General features: G+C 47.9%; 1 protein-coding gene across 1 annotated transcript in view; it reads left to right on the top strand.

The window, feature by feature from the left end:
• Myom3 (myomesin 3) overlaps nucleotides 1-10,638 on the top strand; it is a 50,698-nt gene extending 40,060 nt beyond the window's left edge. Inside the window, exons 30-37 of the mRNA XM_034501696.2 lie at nucleotides 1,875-1,962; nucleotides 2,621-2,659; nucleotides 2,898-3,006; nucleotides 4,069-4,232; nucleotides 5,880-5,916; nucleotides 6,063-6,085; nucleotides 7,583-7,638; nucleotides 9,272-10,638. Of these exons, the coding sequence (XP_034357587.1) occupies nucleotides 1,875-1,962; nucleotides 2,621-2,659; nucleotides 2,898-3,006; nucleotides 4,069-4,232; nucleotides 5,880-5,916; nucleotides 6,063-6,085; nucleotides 7,583-7,638; nucleotides 9,272-9,535 (780 nt within the window). The 3' untranslated portion in view covers nucleotides 9,536-10,638. The remainder of the gene's footprint in view (nucleotides 1-1,874; nucleotides 1,963-2,620; nucleotides 2,660-2,897; nucleotides 3,007-4,068; nucleotides 4,233-5,879; nucleotides 5,917-6,062; nucleotides 6,086-7,582; nucleotides 7,639-9,271) is intronic.
• Nucleotides 10,639-21,580: the final 10,942 nt, after the last annotated feature.

Genomic DNA, 21,580 nt, shown 5'->3' with positions numbered 1-21,580 from the left:
AGGACTAAGACCTCCCAATGCAAGGCTGACCTCCTGCTGGGGACACTGGGCAGTTGTTCACAGGTTCTTACTAGGAAGGAAATGATAAGTCAAGGGTCTTCTCCCACATCTTGTTTGGGACATGCTCCTCAAAAGGGATGTGACATTCAGTGGGTGTTTAATATTCATGGAGTCTCGTGGGGTGGGGCTTTCTGGCTCTCACAGTGTTAATCCCTGGGTCCTTGAAGGACAGCAAGGACACAAGAGCTACTCCACGGAAGGGTAAACCGAGGCTCTGGCACATGAAGTTCAAGGACATAAAACTAGAGTTGAGTCAGAAATCACTCCCCAGTGAGTGCAGCCATGTCTGTTCCACAAGGCTGAGGCATGCCTAAATTTCTGTCCACCCCAATGCCTGCTCTAGGGACCTTTGCTCTCTCTCTCTAGTACTTCCCAGTATAACTGGGACTTTATGACCTGTGGGTAAAAAAAAAAAAAAAGTTTTAGAAGAAACCTTACCTCTGCCTTGTATCTTGCCCCAAAGTCACTGTGTGGAAGTAGCCCAGGTGAGAGGGACCTTTAAGGATCCCTGAAGGAGCTGCCTTATGATAAGAAGTCACTTCTGACCTCTGCTTCTTGACCCAAAAGCACAACCATGGGCTGAGGCTGAGCTTAGTAGGTGCTTTGTCTAGCACATGGGATGGCCAAGGTTCCATCATCAGCAGACATTTTCAAAAATCCAATTATGTTCTCAGTTCAGTGACTCAAGACTGCAAACCCATGGCCGAGGGACTCCATGTTCTAAGCCAAGGAAAACATGCTTCCTTCTGGGGAAATGCAGGAGGTCCTGGCGTTGGAGCCTCGGGGAGGGGAGCATGTTGGAGAGTTCATGTCCTATACAGACAAGCTCTGCCCAGGCTCTACAGGTTGAGCTGGGCTGCATTCTAAGGAGCCACCTGGGAAACCAGATGTGCTTCTTTCTACCCTCAGTACACACAGACTCACACACACCCACACACACTGTCACTCGTCCACTCACACACTCATTCACACCCACACATTCACTCATATACTCACACGCATACACTCAAACATGCACACTCACACACTCAATCATATCCACTCATATGCACTCACACACATACACAGTCACACTCATACAGACACTCAACACACCTACACTCATATACACAACCAGTCATACACACTCATACAAATGATCACACACATAAAAACACTCACATACATACATTCATACAAACACTCATGTACACACACTCACAGACATACAAACACACACACATACACTCACATACATACACTCACACATATACTTACACACAACTTATACAAACACACACATCCACTTATAACCACATACATAATCAGTCACACACACTTATACAAACACACTCATATGCACTTACACATATACACTCACAGTCACACACAAACACTTTCACACACTCTCAGACACGCATACACAGTCAAACACACTGAAATGTTCAGGCATACACTCACACACATACAAACACTCACTCATATGCACTCACGCATACACTTATACACACTCTCACACACATACACAATCAGTTACATGCACTCAAATGCTCACACAATACACTCACACACTACAGACATTCATGCATTCACACTTACACTCACACACACACTCACATACAAACACACTCATATGCACTCACACACATACACACACTCATACAAACAGTCTCATGCACATAAATACTCTCACACACATACTCACACACTCTCAGACACACATGCACATGCTCCCCTAGACCCACCAACTCCAGAGCTGACAGAGCCCAGGGTGGGGACCTGGGTCCTCCTGACTCGCTGTCACCCCTCACACACACTGTCGTCCTCTTCCATAGTTTTCCAAAGATGACCAGGGAGTCTACAGAGCAGTGGTTTCTGACGAGCGAGGGGAGGATGACACTGTGCTGGACCTCACAGGTGAAGGTAGGAGCTAGTGACGTCAGAGATGAGAGGAGGGCTGTGGGAAGCTCACACAGGAGCAAGAGACTGTGGTGTGACATGTGGCCTAAGATGTGTGGGATCTCTGTGCCTCTTGGGGAAACTGAGGCACAGAGAGGTTCAGTGAGTTGCCCAAGGTTACACAGCTAGCCACTGACAGGGACCTGATATGTGTGCTGCTATGGTACGCCATGGTTAATCCAGGCTTGACGATTCTCCACCCACAAAGGGCCCTGGCTCTTCTTGAGGCTGGTTGACACAGCTCACAAGAAAATTAGATGGAGCCAGGCAGTGGTGGTGCACACCTTTAATCCCAACACTCAGGAGGCAGAAGCAGGTGAATCTCTGAGGTTGAGGCCAGCCTGGTCTACAGAGCAAGTTCCAGGACAGCAAGGGCTACACGTAGAATAGATGGATAGATAGATAGATAGATAGATAGATAGATAGATAGATAGATAATCAGATGGCAGCATTATGCCTGATCCATCCATCACTCAACACCCAAGAGCCCCTCCCATCCCCGTCATTCTCCAGTCTCCACCCTCCAAAAGGTTCTGAGCTTCCTCACCCTTCCCCAAAGCCACCACCACTGCCCTGACCTCCCTAAGGGAACCTACCCAGCTGACCATCTGTCTCTTTCCAGCCCTGGATGCCGTCCTCACTGAGCTGGGCAGGATTGGTGGTAAGTGAGCATGCCTTCCTCTTTGTCTTGGCTTTGGCTTTTGCCAACAAGTCTCTGAGGATTCCCCCAACAGCCTTAGCAGTTTCAGGCATGGGTCTAGCATCTGCCCTGGTGAGGGAAATAGAAGGCCCTGCCCCCACACAGCATGGTGTTCCTTCCATACTTCTCTGGAGCTGCAGCAAGCAGGCTGGCTCCCAAACTCCCAGGTTCTCAGGGACACTCACCTCTGCATCCTCAGCTCTGTCTGCAACCCCATTGAAAATCCAGGGGACTGAGGAGGGGATCCGGCTCTTCAGCAAGGTCAAATACTACAACGTGGATTACATGAAGACCGCTTGGTTCCACAAGTAGGTTGGCCATGGAGCCCCTGCCAGTTGGAAGGTTCCAGTACCTGCACCTTGAGGAGTCTTCTCCTCTTCCCCACTACCTAGTCCTCCCACAGGTCCCAGTGCCAAAGGATGAGCAGAGGGGACGCTTCTTCCACAGGCCCTGCCCATAGGGAAGAAAGAAATAGAAGAGTCCCCAGGGAAGATGGGACTGCAGATGGTAGGGCCATTTATCTGAGGTCTCCATGATAACAGAAGGATTCTGGTATCCAAACTGAGGAAGGAAGGGATGCAGGAGTCAGGAAGAACCAGTCACTAGAGTGATGTACACTTGTCAGCCCCTGTAGCCTCAACAGAGCCAAGTATCCAGGTCCAGGGGCCAGGACCAGCCAGAGAGAGCTGTGGGAGGGCTGGGGCAGAAGATCAGGAAGGTTTCTACAAAGATTCAATCAAGTCACCCCTGAAAACAGGATCTCCCCAGAGCTTGTGCCATCAGGCCTCAGCCTTGTGGAGCCGACATGGCTACACCCATTCTATAGGGAAGCCCGGACTGAGTTGGGAAAATCTGTGTAATGAGCTCGAAGGCCACAGGAAGCTTCAGAAAGACAGGGTCCCTTCTCCAGCCAGAGTCTCTGAGTCCTGTGACAATAGGCTTAGGGAACAGAACACTGGGGACATGGGCTAGTTATCTTTAGGGATGAAATTTAAGAAGAGAAGGGAAGAGTTGAACCTTCTCTGGTTTCTGAAGTTAGGAGAGACGGGTGGGCAGAAACACCGGGAAGATTGGAAGAGGTGGGAACGTGACCCCCAAGAACAGGAAGGTCACTGCTCCAAGAATGCCCTCCGCTCATTGCTCCAGCCTGCAGGGCATACCACAGACATGGACCCAGCTTTTGTCTGCCACGGGATTAGATGAAGGGAGGGAGGAGTAACTGAATGCCGAGTGGATGGATGGGTGGATGGTCAGCGATGAACGAAGCACTACACAGTGAATGGATGAGTGGATCCATAGCAAGTGTCTGGTGGGTAGCCAGGGAGTCAGACCCACAATCCGCCCTAGTCCTTCTGTGCCTCTGCATTCAGAGACAAGCGTCTAGAGAGTGGCGATCGGGTACGGGCGGGCACCACCCTGGACGAAATTTGGCTCCATATCCTGGACCCCAAGGACTCAGATAAGGGCAAATACACCCTGGAGATCACTGCTGGGAAGGAAGTGCGGCAGCTCTCAGCAGACCTGTCTGGGCAAGGTGAGCCATCCTCTTGTCTGTCTGTCTGTCAGTCTGTCAGTCAGTCTGTCTGCTGAGAGCTCTGTCTAGACAATCCCAGAGGCTTGGGCACCCCGGCAGAAGAATCAGGAGTTCAAGGTCATCCTCAGCTACACAGTGAGTTTGAGACCAGCCCAGACTACCTGGAACCTTGCCTCACATCAGAGGATGGAGGAGTGGCAAGAAGGCTCAGGAGTTGAAAGCCCTTGGTATACAAAACTGATGCCCTGAGCTCATATAAAACCGGAAGAGGAAACCCGACTCTGTGAAGTTGTCCTCTGACCTTCATAGCCACACACAATAACAACAAATTGGAAAAAAATATAATTAAATTTTTTTTTACTTATTCACTTTACATCCCACTCACTGCCCACCATCACCCCCTCCCACAGTCCTTCTTCCCCTCCCCCCATCCTCTATCTCCTCTGAGCAAGTGGGAGTCCCTCTAGGTATCCCCCCACCCTGGCACTTCAAGTCTCTGTGAGGCTAGACAAGGCAGCCCAGCCCACATGAACACCAAGCTGCACATCTGCTACATGTGTGCGGGGTAGGGGGTCAGGGGTGGGTGGGGTGGTGGTGCTAGGTCCAGACCGTGTATGTTTTTTGGTTGGTTGTTCAGTCTCTGAGAGCCCTCTAGGGTCCAGGTTAGTTGTCTGTTGGTCTTTCTGTAGAGTTCCTATTCCCTTCAGGGCCTGGAATCTTTTCTCCTATTCTTCCATAAGAGTCCCCAAGCTCCATCTTCTATTGTTTGGCTGTGGGTGTCTGTACCTGTCTGAGTCAGCTGCTGGGTGGAGCCTCTCAGAGGACAACTTGATCCTGTCTGCAGGCATAACAGAGTATCCTTAATAGAGTTAGGGATAGGTGATTGTCCATGGGATGGGTCTCAAGCTGGGCTGGTTATTGGCTGGCCATTCCCTGAGTCTCTGCTCCATCCCCTGAGCCTGCATTTCTTGTAGACTGGATAAATTTGGGGTTGAAAGTTTTGTGGGTGAGTTGGTGTCCTTATTGCTTCATTGGGGTTCCTGTGTGGCTACAGGAGGTGGCCTCTTCAGGTTCCATGTCACCAATGTAGTGAGTCACAGCTAAGGTCGCCCCCATTGATTCTTGGATGCCTTCCTTGTCCCAGGTCTCTGCATCTTCCTGGAGATGCCCCTCCCCCACCCCAAATCAGTTGCAGATTTGCATTCATTCCCATGGCCCTCTAGTCATCTCTCCTGTCCTTCCCCAAAATCAAAAAATTTAAAAGAAAATCCCACAATGAGGTCAGACAGGGTGCCACATGCCTGTAATCTTAACACGCAGGAGGTGGAGGCAGGAGGATAGCACATTCAAAGCAGATCATCCTTGGCTAAACAGTGGGAACTTGTGTCAAAAAAAATATAGAAAAAAAAAAAGGGGGGGTGGGGATTTAGCTCAGTGGTAGAGCGCTTATTAGGCAAGACCCTGGTTTCTGTCCTCAGCTTTGGGGAAAAAAGAAAGGAAAAGAAAAAGAAAATCCCAAGGTCTTTTGGGAGGTTCTCTCTCCCTCCAAACCTGGATTCCAAACTGCCCTATGAGAATCCCAGAGTGGGGAGGGAATTGTAGATGACAGTCCCCTCTCAGCCCTGTTCTGTCTTCTTTGTCCTACAGCTTTTGATGATGCCCTGGCAGAGCACCAGAGACTGAAGTAAGTTTCTCCTCCCTTTCTTTGTGAATCGCAGGCCCCCTCAGGGGTAGAGTGACTGTTTTTAGGCCTCTACTGGGAGTGTTAGCTGGTTCCTCACCTCACACGGGGAGAGAAGGCAACACTCTGTTCCCTTTTCTGTGTTTCAGGGCCTTGGCTGTCATTGAGAAGAGTGAGTCCCCTGGTTGTCTTGTTCCTCGTGTTCCTGAGTCTAGGCTGACTTCTCTAGAACCCCAGCCTCCTGGCAGGTTCCGGGGACATCTAGGAGCTGGACATAAAAAGACAGATGGAAAAGGAACCTAAGGATACTTGAAGTCAGTTGGACAGACTGATGTGGATCTGGTGCCGAGCAGGTGCATACGGCCCTTGGTGGGAACCCAATGACAGAGACCTGAGAGGAGCGAGGCTGGGCTAGCCTGTGCAAGTGGGACGTAGGAAGGGGGTGGCCTGGAACCTGAAGTCTTCCAGGGTTGGGGGAGGTGATGGTGGGTCTAACCCAGAATCAGCCAGGGGATGTGACAGAGCACCCAGAAAGCCACCGCCAATCCATGTTCAAATCTGTTCTATATATGAGCTCACCCCCTCCCCCAGCCAGCTTTGAACAGTCCAGCGTTAGGAGTATAGCTCTCAGGTCTCCACAGCCCAGTGATGGCGTTCAGTGAAGGGCAGAGGAGGGAGCAGAGTCCCACAGCCTTACCAGCCTGACAAGGGAGGGACCTAGTTAGCTATGAGCACCAAGGACACTGCATGGCCATCAACACAGATCTGCTGGTGCCTTTCCCTAAGTGTCCCCAAGTGACACAAATGACGGGCATTGGATATGTAATCCTGACCATCCCAGGTTCCAAGTCACCTTGCAGGGTCAGCCAACCTTGGGGGAGACAACACAGCCAGCTTCACGTGTGCTCAGGCCAGAGGGACCCTCACACCACCACCTAATTGTATGTCCAGCACAAATGTCCCCTTGCATCCTGGACTCCCAATAGAAGGAACCTGAACTTGACCCCATGTGGTTGCTGGGACTTGAGAAACTGGAGTCAGGGAGGGAACTGGATCACCTCCTCAGCTGTGGAAAGCTAGTGCAACTTCCTGCCCATGCTGTGTCCATCCCTGAGGCCTTCCCTGTCTGAGTCAGGGTCCTTCTCCTCACACTGGACAGCAGCTTATGCACCAAGCTTTTTGCATATCTAGGACACATGATAGTCTAGGTCTCCCCATGGCCTCGATGCAGTATCAGAGATGCATTTGACTCCCTGTCTAGTCATTTATAGCCACATTGTCCTCCTGTGACCACCAGGATCCTCCTTGGACCAGAGTCAGGGAGTCCCAAAGGTTGCTACTTTCCCCAGTCCCCTCTTGGTGTCTCACCCCCACTGTGGGTCAGAATCTGTTAGTTCCAGTTCAGAGCTATCTCATTTACAGTCTTTCTCTTGAGGACAGAAACCATTCACTGTAATCCCTGGGTACCACAAATCACATTGACCTCAATGGCAGAAACAGCTCATGTATCATGTCTTTCACCCATGGAGACAAGGCGTTCGGGAGAAGATGCTGAGGGCGGAACTAGAAAGAAGTCTCTCTGATACAAACCCTCCACTCTGAGGAAAGCTGCTGGGCAGGAGGGCAGCTGGCAGGACTCTACCACTCAGGACATTTCTTTCCATTCCAGATCGGGCTAAAGTGGTGAGGGGCCTCCCAGACGTGGCCACCATCATGGAAGATAAGGTACCATTCCTCCTGGCCCACAGCCAGCCATCCCATGCTGGTGTTCCCTCGAGGACCCCTTCCAGGTCATACTATAGTGGAACGCTATGGAGTCAAGTGCTAAAGGTGACAGGCTGGCCAGAGAGGCTGGACCTGCCACAGCTGGTCACATGGCTCAGTGATGACATGTGTATCAAGGAAAACCAGTGAGCCTGCAGTCAGACCTCTGTGCTCAACCTGGCTCTGTCCCATCTTTAGACAGCCTTGGTGGGAGCCTGCCACCCGTGACTCTGGCTCCCACAAGAGTTTAGGTGACCCCTAAAAGCTGTAGTGTTTTCAAAAGTCTGTCTGGTGTTTGCTTTGTGCTGGCTACCAGTATGCACTGGTACACGTCTCCACTGATTTTGCCCACTAACCCCCACCATTGGGGCAACCTCTGGAACTAGGGTATTAATCCTAGTCCCACTTGGCAGCAGGGGAAACTGAGACCTAGAGGTGTTAAAGGAATAGTGAAGGCCACACAACCTGACGGGCAGAGCTGAGGTTCATATCCTAGCGGCTCAGTTCCAGAGCTCATCATGTGCTGTGTGCTATCCTTAGGCCTTACTCAAGAACTTCCAAACTTGGTTCACAAACCTGTGTATGTAAGCAGTACAATCTTAGGGGCTGAGGTGGTTCAGCAATTAAGAGCATTAGCTGTTCTTCCAGGGGATCCAGGTTCAATTCCCAGCACCCACATGGTGGCTCACAACCATCTGTAACTCCAGTTTGAGGGGATCCAGCGCCCTCTTCTGGCCTCCACAGGCACTGCACATATGTCTTACCCATATATACATACATACATACATACATACGCCCTCTTCTGGCCTCCACAGGCACTGCACATATGTCTTACCCATATATACATAAATACATACATACATACATACATACATACATACGCCCTCTTCTGGCCTCCACAGGCACTGCACATATGTCCATATGTCTTACACATACATACATACATACATACATACATACATACATATATTACAAACATATGTATATATGTGCAGACAAACACTCAAACACAGTTTTGTTTCTGAGACAGGGTTTCTCAGTGTCGCCCTGGCTGCCCTGGAACTCACTACTAGATTGTTAATAGAGAATTGTCTAAGATTCTACCAAGAACTTTTTCTGTAAAAAGTTGAGGGTTGGAGAAGGTGGGGTTAAAATAAAACATGTCTCCCTTTGCGGGGTACAATAGGACACACGGAAGAGCTGGGGACATGGCTCGGTTGGTAGAGTGCTTGCCTAGTGTGCACAAAGCCCTGTGTTCAACCTCCAGCACTGCATAACCTAGGCGTGCCTGCATCCCAGCCCTAAGGATGTAGGGGCAGAAAGACAGGAGTTCAAGGTCATCCTCACCTACCTATCAAGTTCAAAGCCAGTCTAGGATACATAAGACCTTGTTTTTAAAGCGTGCACGCACACACACACACACACACACACACACACACACACACACACACACACACACGAATGCACGCATGCGCACATACTCTTTGTGCCGAGCAGCTGCCTGGACTAGTAGCCCTCCATGTGCATATAAAGGTGGATGTCAAGTTCAGGTTTCAAGGATGTAAAATTGTTCTCTTCCCATCCATCACAACAGACCCTGTGCCTGACCTGCGTCATCTCAGGAGACCCGTCCCCTGAAATCTCTTGGCTAAAGAATGACCAGCCTGTCTCCTTCTTTGACCGATACCACATGGAGGTGAAGGGTACAGAGGTCACCGTCACCATTGACAAGGTCACCAGCGAAGATAGCGGGCGCTATGGAATCTTTGTCAAGAACAAGTATGGCTCGGAGACGGGCCAGGTCACCATCAGCGTGTTCAAACATGGGGAGGAGCCCAAAGAGCTAAAGAAGAAGTAATGGGGGTGCTGGGGGCAGCCTGAGATCACACTACACCGACCAGCAGGCCAGCCAAGGGGTCATAACCTAGCACAGGCTATGGGGGTGGGACAGGGGAGAGGACAGGGAAATGACAGATCTGGATCTAATACACCAAAGAGGAGAAGCAAAGATTTTGCTGGGGTTCTCAGAGGACTCCAGAATGTGGGGTGAGCCCTGGCCTTAGAAATCAGAAGCAAGAGTGTAGAACTTAGTTTCCACAGAAGCTCTTCCCAAGCCTCGCCTTTCACATCCATCAGATGGGCATTCCTAGCCACTCCTCGGGGCTTTATGAAAATCCCTTATCAATCTCTATCAGTGGGCCACAGAGGGAGGCACCTTTGCTCTGCAGGGGACAGTCGGCAAGGCTAACAGAGTTTAGTTGTGACAACTGGAAGTCTTTACTGGCATTGAGTGGGTTAATACCACAGATGCTCCCATGGCACAGAATATATTCTCTTCTAAAATAGGACGGTCACCTTTCTGTATGTCTGTCACTCTTCGGAAGTATAACATACACAGCGCTGAGGATGGATGGCCCCAAAGCTAAAAAGATAAACATTACACAGGCCCCACTCAGAAAGGGACTCAGGTGCAGGGGTCGCCAGGCAAGGCAGGAAATAATAAAGTTCACGAAATGGGTACAAGGAAAGTATCTTCATTGATCAGAGGAAGTGGGCAATGGCCGATATGATTGGGAGATGCAGGGCTTTGCAACTCCCTTCCACATCGGGTGGATCAGTGTTGGGCCCCCGATAGCTGAATCCAGTTTGGCTGTGGAGATGAGAGGGCACTTCAATGAGCGGACATGGTGAGGGGTGAGGAGGAAGGGAGTCTGCCTAGGTGACCTGGGAAGCCAGGCAGTGTAACTGATGCCTTCAGGCCTTCTTCCAACATGGAGCCTATTTGGCCTGTGACGGACACTTTGGCTGGCCTTACTCAGTGGATCTCAGTACACAACTGGACATTTCTCTGCCTTCTGATTTCTTCCATTGAGAATAAGATGTGGGAGGGGTTATAAGATTCTAGCTGCCAAATCTTGAATGATTTTGGAAATTATAAAGGAGGAAATAAAAAACAATCTGTATTCTCATCAAGAGGCAGCACCTGTGCTTCCTGAAATGCCTTTGGAATTGAGGGACAAAATGAACCAGTCCTTAGCCTGGCAGCTTGTCACCCAGTGGAGTACAGTGGGCCCCGGGAGCCCCCAGGGGCTCCAGTTCTGGGCTTCATGGTGATGAATGAGGTCTCAGCTGAGGGGAGGTGGGGTGAGGATGGGAGGAAGGTCCTGGTGAAAATTTGGGGAACCATCAGATTTTTTATTGCTTTTTAATTTGTGTGTGTGCACATAGGTACATGGCACACATGTGGAGGCTAGAGAAACAATTGTGGGAGTTCTCTCCTTCCATCGTGTGAGCTCTGAAAGTCAGACTCAGGTCATCAACTTCAAGGGCCAACTCACCTGCAGATACTGCTGGATTGCAAATACCTCTCTGTCCACTAGCCATGAGTCTTACAAAGTCCTTTCCTTTGTCTGAGCCACAGTTTCCCATCTATAAAACAAGGCCAACGGGTAAGGTGACGTATGCCTGTAGTCCCAGAACCTTAGAGGTGGAGACGAGAGAATCATGAGTTCAAGGTCATCCTCACCTACATAGTTCAAAGCCAGCCTGAACTACATAAGACCTGTCTCAGAAATACTTTTTTTTTTTTTTTTTTTTTTGAGACAGGGTTTCTCTGTGTAGCCCTGACTGTCCTGGAACTCACTCTGTAGACCAGGGTGGCCTTGAACTCAGAAATCTACCTGCCTCTGCCTCCCAAGTGCTAGGATTAAAGGTGTGTGCCACCCCTGCCCTCGGAAATACTTTTAATTAATCAATTTAAAAAGTAGGGGCCCAGGGAGACCCCTCTGTGGTGCTCCATAGGCAAACATGGTAGCCAGAGTTGGATCTCATGTAAAAGTGAAAAGACAGAACTAACTTCACAGATATTCCTTTTGCACTCCACGTGTGCACACACCCACATGCACCATCCAGACATACACGCATGCATAAATAATAAAAATAGGAGATAGCAAAATGACTCGTTGGATAAAAGTACTTGCCTTCCATGCCTGATAACCTGAGCTCAATCCTGGGAGCCATGTGAAGAAGCCGTATGTCATCCCAGAACTTTTACATCAACATGGGAGGCAGAGACAGGAGAATCTTCCAGAAGCAGCAGGCCAGATCACGTAGAGCTTACAAGACAGTAGAGACGAGGGTCCTTGCAGCAGCGACAGATGTGGGAGGAGAGAGCTAATTGCTAAAAGTTGCTATCTGACCTCAGATGTGTGCCTCAGTACACATGCATCCCCTGCCACACAAGAATAGATACCTAGGCAGGCAGACAGACATGAAACAAGACTATCAAAAGCAATTTCTAGGGCCTGTCCAGCAGACACTAAATTTTCTTTTTATTATTACTTTGCACAACTCTGTTCTCCTTTGCTTTTCCTTCCCCATGAAAATGTGGTATAAAGAAAACGTTCCCTTCTGGGCTATCCTCCTGTTCACAAACTCGAAAGCTCTAAAAGGAATCTTCGCCGCTTTCCTGGGTCTAGGAACAACAGACTGGTTCAGTGAAGTCTATTAGCCACATTGGAACATGTTGTGAGCGCCCCCTGTTGACGTGGTTTGGGTTTGCACTCTAAGAAGCTGATATGGGAAAGCCTATCCTGGGGGAAATGAGAGTGTCTTAATCAGGTGACAAACCAGTTTGGGAACAGAAGCTGGTCCCTGCTGCTGCTCTGGGGTATCTGCAGTACATTAATCAAAGGTGGGTTCCATTTTAAAATTCCTGATCTGATCATTCCAGTATCCTAGACATCCCTGAGCCTGACTCTTAGGTCTGTTCCATCTCTGATGCACGGTCTGCCTTTTAGATGGCCTTTGTGTTTTACTGTGAAAAGACAGACCAAGACAAAATAACTGTCATAAATAATAAGCAGGCTTTTAATGCTGAAGGGGAGAGTAATGTATGGGGGAGGAAAAATATTATCTGGTGTGTGGACTGGGTCTTAGGCTTTGGGGGAGGGGCAGTCTCATGTAGCCCAGGCTGGCCTTTACCTGGCTATGTAGCTAAGGATGACCTCTGCCATAGTTTCCAAGCATACCCAGTTTATGGTGTGCTGGGGATTGAACCCAGGACGTTGTGAGTGTTAAGTAAGCACTTTGCCAACTGAGCTGAATCTCAAGCTGGGGAGAACCTGTCCCAGTCCCTGAGCTCCACACACCCGCCCCCCTCATGAGTTTCTCTCTTGCTCCCCAAGGTCAGATAGGAAAACTACTCAGCTGGGATTATGTGTTCTCACTTCCCTCAGCTGATTAGGATCTGGTGAGACGGCGGTCCTAGGGGCAGGTCCTAGGGGCAGGTCCTAGGGGCAGGTCCTAGGGGCAGGTCCTAGGGGCAGGTCCTGATGGGACTAGAATGGCCTCATGTGCTAAAAAACTGGTTATGCTTTTCTCCTCTTATTGAAGTCAGACGGGATTTTTCTCAGCTCTTCCCTGTGAGGACAGGGCCTGGTGCCTTCAGGTAAAACTCACAAAAGCAGGGACCTCCCAGAGGGCTGGATCTGCTGCAGTCCTCCCTCTGGAGAGCTGGATCTGCTGGAGTCCTCTCTCTGGCTTGATAGACTGAGTCTCCCATGAGTTATCTGTTGAAACTCATATCTGGACCCCAGCACTGGTTCCCGAGTCCCCATGAAGTCCCTGTGTTCACCAATCTGTCTTTTCACTATGAGGGAGAGCAATATGCTCTGTGACCTCAACTTCTCTGGCAGATGGGTCTAATTATTGTTAGAAAGGGGTGACAACTTTTAATGTTTTTATAGAACGGATGACTGAGGCCTCAGGTCTGAAGAACAGTTCTCTGGTACAGCTCACCACCCCTGTGAGGGCTGGAGAGCTGTCTGAGGCTCTTTTCTGGTTGTTGTGACCCTGATAGACAAAAGCAACTTAAGGGAGAAAGGGTTAATTCTAGCTCACACCTCAGGGGAATAGTCCATCATGGCAGGGAAAGCAAGGCGGCAACAACTTGAAGCAGCTGGTCACTTCCCACTGCAGTGAGGAACAGGGAGCAATGGATAAGTGTATGTGTGCCAGGGCTTAGCTAGATCCCTTTTATACAGCACTGGAGCTCCAGCCTAGGGAATAGTGCCACCCACAGTGGGCAAGTATTCCCAGTTGAGATAATCCCTTAATTCTTGGAGGCCCATCTTCCAGGTCATTTTAGAGCTCATCAAATTGACAATCAGTACTAGCCATCACAAAGCCCCTGGGACCTCCCACTGTCCCTCAGACCTCTTGCACTTAGTCCTAAGGAGATCTGCAGTACCACAGGACAGGACCCAGGTGAGGGGAGAGTCTCATTGAAGGCTATGAACCAACAACCTCCTGTAGGCTTTTTCCATCTCCAGCTTCTATATTCTGTGAACCTGGGGTAAGTGGCCCATCCGTAGCATGGCCCAATGAAGACAGACTGCCCAACTTAATCTCATTCATATCTAACAGCTTGGAAGTCTGTCCATTCCTGACTCTCCTTTCCCAACCTGCTCCAAGAACCCCTGACTCCTGCCTGCTCCTTCCCAGCGTCTTGTTTCTCGGCTGATTCCAAACATCCACCTCTCCTACTGTTCTTGGTCTAACGTCTGGGAAGAGTTCAGATCACCCAGCCTGACTCCTGATCCCCTGTGTGGAACACTGTAAAACAAGGAGACTTGACTCTTAACTGACAGCACCCATTAGAGGCACATAAGTGGAAAAATTCTCCAAAACACCCTAATGCATCTCCCTGCATGTTAGTCTTCCAAAAAGCCCAGGCCAGATGTGCAGGCTGGAGAGAGCAGAAGCAGCCAGTAGGGTCCCTTCGTTGACACTCCCCGTTAGCTACTCTTTTCCCCACACCAGCTATGCTACCCTTCATAGAATAAGCAGCATGCAATCCTCGCCCCAGAGCATCCAGCATTTGACAGGAAGAGCACCAGGTACAACAGCAGCCTGGCAGGAAGCAGCAAGCCTGTGTAATAATTACTGCTAGGCCTTTGCTGAGGTTCCAGGTGGCAAAACTTAACTGCCCCACCCTTGTTAATTAACGTTTAAAACTTCCAAATAGCCTTAAGCAACCAAAGTGACATTTTCACACCAAAAACCGTTTCTAAAGCAGCATTCCTCCGATGTCTGCAGTGAGAGGAAACCAGATGCTGGATTTTTCAATATTTGAGAAAATGGAACAGCAGAAGCTGGAAGCTGGAGATAGTTCAGCAGAGGAAGGCCTTGGGTGAAGGCAAAACAAATTACACAGCCGGTGAGGAATGTGCCCTGCCTCCCCGGCCTCCCAGAAATCCATCAGCCCTGGGCAGACCTTTTCCAGTGCCCTGTCCTGTTACTAAACGACCTGCAGAAAAAGAAACTCAAAGGCCTTTGCGTTGCCAATGAGGACTGTTCACGAGGAAATTAGTCTCTGGGTTTTCTCTTTTGCTTTAAATGCTCTGGTGTAAGATGAAGGAGAGAAATTCGAAAGTTAGGAAAACAGTGATGTTTCTTTGTAGGCTTTGGTGGCACACATCAGTAATCCTGGAACTAGGAAAGCTGAAGCAGAAGGGTTTCTGTGAGAGTAGGGACAGTATGAGCTACATAGTGACTTCCAGGCCAGGTTACAGAGTAGAGACCCTGTCTCAAAAAGTACATATATTAATATTTATGTATTTATTTATTTATTTATTTATTTATTTTGGTTTTCATGAGACAGGGTTTCTCTGTGTAGCCCTGGCTGTCCTGGAACTTGCTCTGTAGACCAGGCTGGCCTCGAACTCACAGAGATCCGCCTGCCTCTACATCCCAAGTGCTGGGATTAAAGGCGTGTGCCACCACAGCCTGGCTATTTTGCTTTTTTTTTTTTTTTTTATGGTCAACATTTTTTTCATAGTAAATTTAAGGAACCCCCAGGAGGAAAAAAAAAAAAACCCTAACTAGAGTCATAGTACTTCCAAATCTGGTGATTATTTCAGAGCAGTGATTCCCAACCTTTCTAACGCTGTGACCCTTTACTACAGTTCCTCATGTGGCGATCACCCAATCATAAAATTATTTTGTTGCTACTTCATAACTATAATTTCGCTGCTGTTATGAATTGTAATGGAAATATCTGATAGGCAGGAGATCTGATCAGCAACCCCAAACGGGTCTAGACCCACAGGTTGAGAACCCCTATTTTAGGATCTTGACTTCAGGCACATGAGTGCAGACTTCCTCTCTTGTGATTTATATAGCCTGTTATTCTCCAATTGTCCTAACTATACTTAACAGATGTTGTTGTATCAGAAATACTTCCCTGGCCACTGAGATGGCTCAGAAGGTAAAGGAGCTTGCTAAGCTGTCCCCAAAGAGACTGTTCCTGAACAGGAAGTAGACAGTCTTCCAGCTGAGGCAAAATGTGCCTGTCCCCTGGCATCTGTCATAGCTGGGTCATAGTTGGGAATGGAAGTGGTGAGTGTAGGCTGGAACCCACACACCAAGGCTCTGAGAGTCTGCAGGTACCCCATGTTTGCACAGGGCTGCCTCAATTGAAAGTGGCCTGAACCCCACATCTTATCAATTTTACTTTGTTTTGTTGCTTTAAACAGTAAAATCCCTGGCTTTTAGCAAGTTGTTTAACATAACTTCTTTTAAAATTTCTTTTTATATTTATTTATTTTATATACTTTTATATTGTGTGGCATGTATGTACATGTTTGCATGAGGGTGTACATTTGAAGGCTAGAGGTCAATCTGGGAGTTGTCTTTCTCAATGGTGGTCCACCTTATTTTTTAAGACAGGTTCTCTTGAACCTGGAGCTCACCAATTCCACTCCTACACTGGCCAGCAAGCCCCAGAGATCATCTTGTCTCTGTTTTCCCAATGCTGAGACTACAGGTTCAAGCCGCCACACCCAGCTTTATTACATCAGTACTGGGGATCTGAACTCGGATCCTCGGGCTTGCAAAGCAGGCACTTTATCCACTAAGCCATTTTCCCAGCCATCAGACAGATTCTTGAAGAACAAGAAATGTTTTCACCTTTAGGAAAACTATTTCATGACCAACTGAACTATGATATAATTAGGTTATTTTTGACATAATTATTCGTTCCAGAGCAAACCTCAGCCTGTATATCCCTGTATGCACAGCTAATTAAATGTAATTAATGCTAGTCTGAAAGGCACTTACAGCTGAAGGCGAGGTAGCAAGCTCTAATTAATAACCTTGCGGTTTTTTTTTTTTCTTCTCCTACTAGATATAACTTCCGGCCACTTGAATCCTTTGTTTATGCCAATAGGAAGTTAAAATTGTGGCTAATTAGATAGTTAGCTAACAGATTGCTTTGTGCTTACCAGATAGCACATAGTGTCATGGCTTACCTTAGTAACAGATTTGCTGGTTCGAGAGCAGAGGCTAAATTTTGTAGAAGGTAATTATTTTATTAATCATTTTATTCATTTGCATCTTTAAATGATATCCCCTTCCCAGTTACTCCTCCACAGACCCTCCCACCCCACCCCATCTCTCCTCTCCCCCTTCCCCTTTGCCTCTATGAGGATGCTCCTCCAACCAATTCTTAATTCAAAAAATTAAGAGTTTTTTTTTCTATAATGTGTTCCAGTACGTGTCTGTGTAGGAGTATATGCATACTCATGCAGGTGCCTGCTGAGGCCAGAAGAGGACGCCACATTCCCTAGAGCTGGAGAGTTACAGGCAGTTGTGAGCCACCATCAGTGCTAGAAACAAAAGTCCTATCCTTTGCCAGAGCCACAAGGGCTTTTAACTGCTGAGTCATCTCTGCACCCTCTCAGTAGTTTTTTATGAAGCTAAGCTATTAAGAGATGTGGAAAGTGCAACCTCAGGCTTGTGCTTATTTCATCCTGATACCCGACCTCTCTTTACGTTCTGACATAGAAGCCCATGGATACCATCACCTCACACTGTGTTAAATGGTCCATTGTTTTTTGGATTTAGGCATTTATGTGTTATAAAAAATTATAGTGCTATTTTGATTTTTTGAGATGGGTTCTTACATAGATGTAGCTCAGGCTAGCCTCCAATGACATATGTAGCCAAGATGAACCTCAACTCATGACCTCCATGCTTCCACGACCCAAACACTGTGGTTATGGGTAGATGGCTTCGCATCCAGAGCCTGCTGTGGGTGCCAACCAGCCTGTCCTGGAACTTACTATGTAGCCCAGGCTGGCCTGGAATCCCTCTGACTGACACTTTGTGTCCTTCCCACTCCAGAATCCTCCTCACCCTGACACTGGTGTGTCCTTCCCACTCTGGGAAAATTGCAGAATGTAAAAAAGGCAAGAAAAGGAAAAAAAAAATCTTTGTCGACAGCAGTGAATGGGGGGCAGACACTCAAAAGCAGTTATCAGCTGCAGGAATTTCACTAAAGGTTCGCTGAGGTATGACATTGTTGTCCTCAGAGCCTGATGCTGGGCCTCCAGTGGCTCTGCCTGAGCCTCTGGACACTGTGCGGAAGGCTACTGTTGTAACGCATGCTCAGTTCATACCAAGAACGGGCCCCGAGGGCCTGCTGCTGACTGCGGTTTGCTTGTGAGAGAGGAGATAACCAACACAGACAGGTCAACTCCACTACAAGTGTCTTAGTTATTGGTCTCCCTGCTCTGAACAAAGACCTTAAGTAACCACTTAAGGAAGAAAAGGTTTCTTCCTGCTCACAGTTCCAGGACACAATCTATCCTGGCATGGGCAGGGCCATGAGACAGACAGGCACAGTCTGGAAGCTGAATGCCTGGGACACTGGTGCTAAGCTGTCTCCTTTTTATTCAGTGTGCAGCCTCAGACCCCATGTCACATTCAGGATGGCCTTCCCACCTCCAGTAACCCAGTGTAGAAACTCCCTCACAGGCACACCCAAAGCACTGTCTGCTAGATGATCCTAGAGCCTCTCATCTAGTTGACCATCAGTATTAACCATCATACCTAGTAATACACTCAGAATCGTGAACAGGTAGCCGATCACACACTCACATACCAACATACAGAGCTGTGTCATTCACAACAGCCAGAAGGAGGAAGTAATCCCAGTGTCTGGTCTGTCAACAGATGAATGGATAACTCTCATGAAATACATACATACATACATACATACATACATACAATCAAATATTAATGGATCTTTAAAAGGTCCATTCTATAATATATAATATTATATACAACATATAATTCAAACACATTATATAATAGAGATAAACCTTAAAAGGCAGAAGACACAAAAGGAACCATACAGTATGATTCTCCTTAAATCAGGGACCCAGAATAGGCAAATTCAAATGGAAAATAGGACTACGGATACCAGAGCCTCTGGGGAGAAGGGTCTGGGAAGTTACTGTGTGGGTCTAGAGTTTCTGCTTGGGATGATGAATATTTCCCATAAGTAGACAGTGGTGCAACCTTAAAACAACTACATTAGGTAAACTTTATGTTGTGTGTATTTTATCAATATTTTAAAAATCAATGGAAACCATCAGGTTGAACCCTGGTGACTCTGAAGTCTGTAACACACTGCAAATGGGTGAGGGAACAGACTCTGAAAGAGGCAGGAGGCCTCAGGCCATGTTGTCTACAAGGGGCCTGGAGGAGGCTGTGTTCTGGCCTGAGATTTGAAACACAAGAGAGTCAGCCCCATGAGAATGTCCCAAGGGAGGACGCCACAGGATGCTGTCCAGGGCACCAGCCAGCAAGAGACTCTGAGCTCCAGAGGTCATACCAGATGGCCAGCCACTGGAAAGTTCCAAATCATGATGCCCTGGGGACCAGACTGAAAAGAGGCCAGGTATAAGAGCTAGGAGACAGTTAAGAAGCTACTGCTAGGCCAAAGATGGCTTAGGACTTAAGAGCACTTGAGCACTTGTTCCTCTGTCATGAGGATGTGAGTTCAAATCCCAGCATCTACCTTAGGAGACACACAAAACAGCTGTAATTCCAGTGGTATGAGCTCTGATGCCCACTCATGGCTTCTATATGGGTGCTCACAGCACACACTTTTTTTTTTTTTTTTTTTTTCTTTTTTTTTTTTTTTTTTTTTTTTTTTTTTTTTTTTTTTTTTTTTTTTTTTTTTTTTTTTTTTAATGAGAGCTGGAGAGGTGGCTCAGAGATTGAGCACATACTGCCCTTACAGAGGACCTGAATTTAGTCCCCAGCAGCCACGTTCAGGTGCATCACAACTCCAGCTCCAGGAGATCTGGTGCCCTCTTCTGGACTCTGCAGGAAACTGCACTCACACATGCACCTTCCAACACATGTATATGCTCACTGTAATTTCCTTAAACAACTTCTTCTTCGTCTTCGTCTCCCGTCTCCCATCTCAGGTCTCCGGTCTCCGGTCTCCGGTCTCCGGTCTCCGTCTCCGTCTCCTTCTCCTTCTCCTTCTCCTTCTCCTTCTCCTTCTCCTTCTCCTTCTCCTTCTCCTTCTCCTTCTCCTTCTCCTCCTTCCTCTTCTTCTTCCTCTTCCTCCTCCTCTTCCTCTTTGTCCTCTCTCTCCTCTTCCTCCTCCTCCTTCTTTTTTTTTTAATACAGGATATCTCTATGTTGCCCTGGCTGTCCTAGAACTCACCATGGAGACCATGCCAGCTTTGAGCACATGGAGATCTAGCTGCCTCTGCCTCCTGAGTAGTGGAATTACAGGCGTGTGCTACCATGCTCTGCTAAACATAGAGCTTCTTAAACTGTGGGTCATAACCTCATGGGAGCTTCTGTGTTTGAATGTGGGGGCCTTGGAAAATATGGCAACCATAGAAGTTTTTTTGATCCCTCAACCACAAATAAATGAATAATTCGGAATCAAACATAATGAACCCGAGGTGTTTCTGGCAGCCTTCACTCCACCATGTGGCACCGTGAGACTTCACTGCAGCCTTGGTTGTAAACACAGAACACAGACACTTCCATCGGCACTTGCCCACGCACCACACGACACCCACGAATGCTGCCCGAGACATGACTGCTGAGACTCGAGACTGCTGTGTGTGTAATTACCTGCAGGATACGTACTAAGTTTTCTGCTCTTTGGGAAACGTAATGGCTTAAAGACAGAAAGTAAATAATGACTTTCATAATTCCCTGCCCCCACCCCCTCAGCATGGTATCAGTTTAGTAGATCTTTGTGTTTCAGCTTTCATGGCTTGGGTCCTGGAACCCTGACTGGGGAACCACGGAATGAAGAAAAACAGATACATGTGTGGTATAGCTGGGGTCAGATGGGGATGGCTGCCTCCTCAACCCAGAACCTCACTGTGCTTAGATACAACACAGAGGGAGGGCTTGCCAGGGAAGGCTTTACCACTCCTGTGGGCCTGAGACATTGGGGTCTTCGACACAGTCATGCCTATGGCAACAACACGCATTCAGTGCTTCCTCTGCTTCTGACATCTTTGGATAAAATTGTTCAAGAATGCTTGATTTTTAAAATGGCCTGGTGCCAGGCATAGTAATGTATATCCGTAACTCCAGTACTCAGAAGGTTGAGGCAGGAGAATCAGAAGTTTAAGGTCATCCCCTGCTGCATTATGACTTCAAGGCCAACCTGAGCTACATGAGACCCTGTCTCAAAATTAAATAAATAAACAGCTCAGTGAGTAAAAGCATTTGCATTCAGATCTCCAGCACCCAGGCAGGATTCATGAGGCTTCCTGGTTGCCAGTCTAGCTGGAGCTTCAGTGAGAGATATTATCTCAAGGAAGTAAGGCAGAGAAATGACAGAGCAAACACTAGAGGGTATCGTTCTCTGGCCCAAGTATGTGTGTGTTATACACAAACACTCATACACACACACACACACACACACACACACAAAATCACATAGCAAGCTGGACCAAAACGTTTGCTGGCTGGGTGTGAGAAACCCTGTCTTGACGAACCAAAAACATACAAAATAAAAAATAAAATTTAAAAATCTGCTTTAGCAAGCTCTTTAAAGCAAACTCTGAAAGTT

The sequence above is a fragment of the Arvicanthis niloticus genome, chromosome 5 (assembly GCF_011762505.2).
Source record: "Arvicanthis niloticus isolate mArvNil1 chromosome 5, mArvNil1.pat.X, whole genome shotgun sequence".
Taxonomy (NCBI): Eukaryota; Metazoa; Chordata; class Mammalia; order Rodentia; family Muridae; genus Arvicanthis; species Arvicanthis niloticus.
The sequence above is the reverse complement of the archived record's forward strand: the minus strand, read 5'-3'. Positions and strand labels throughout refer to the sequence as shown.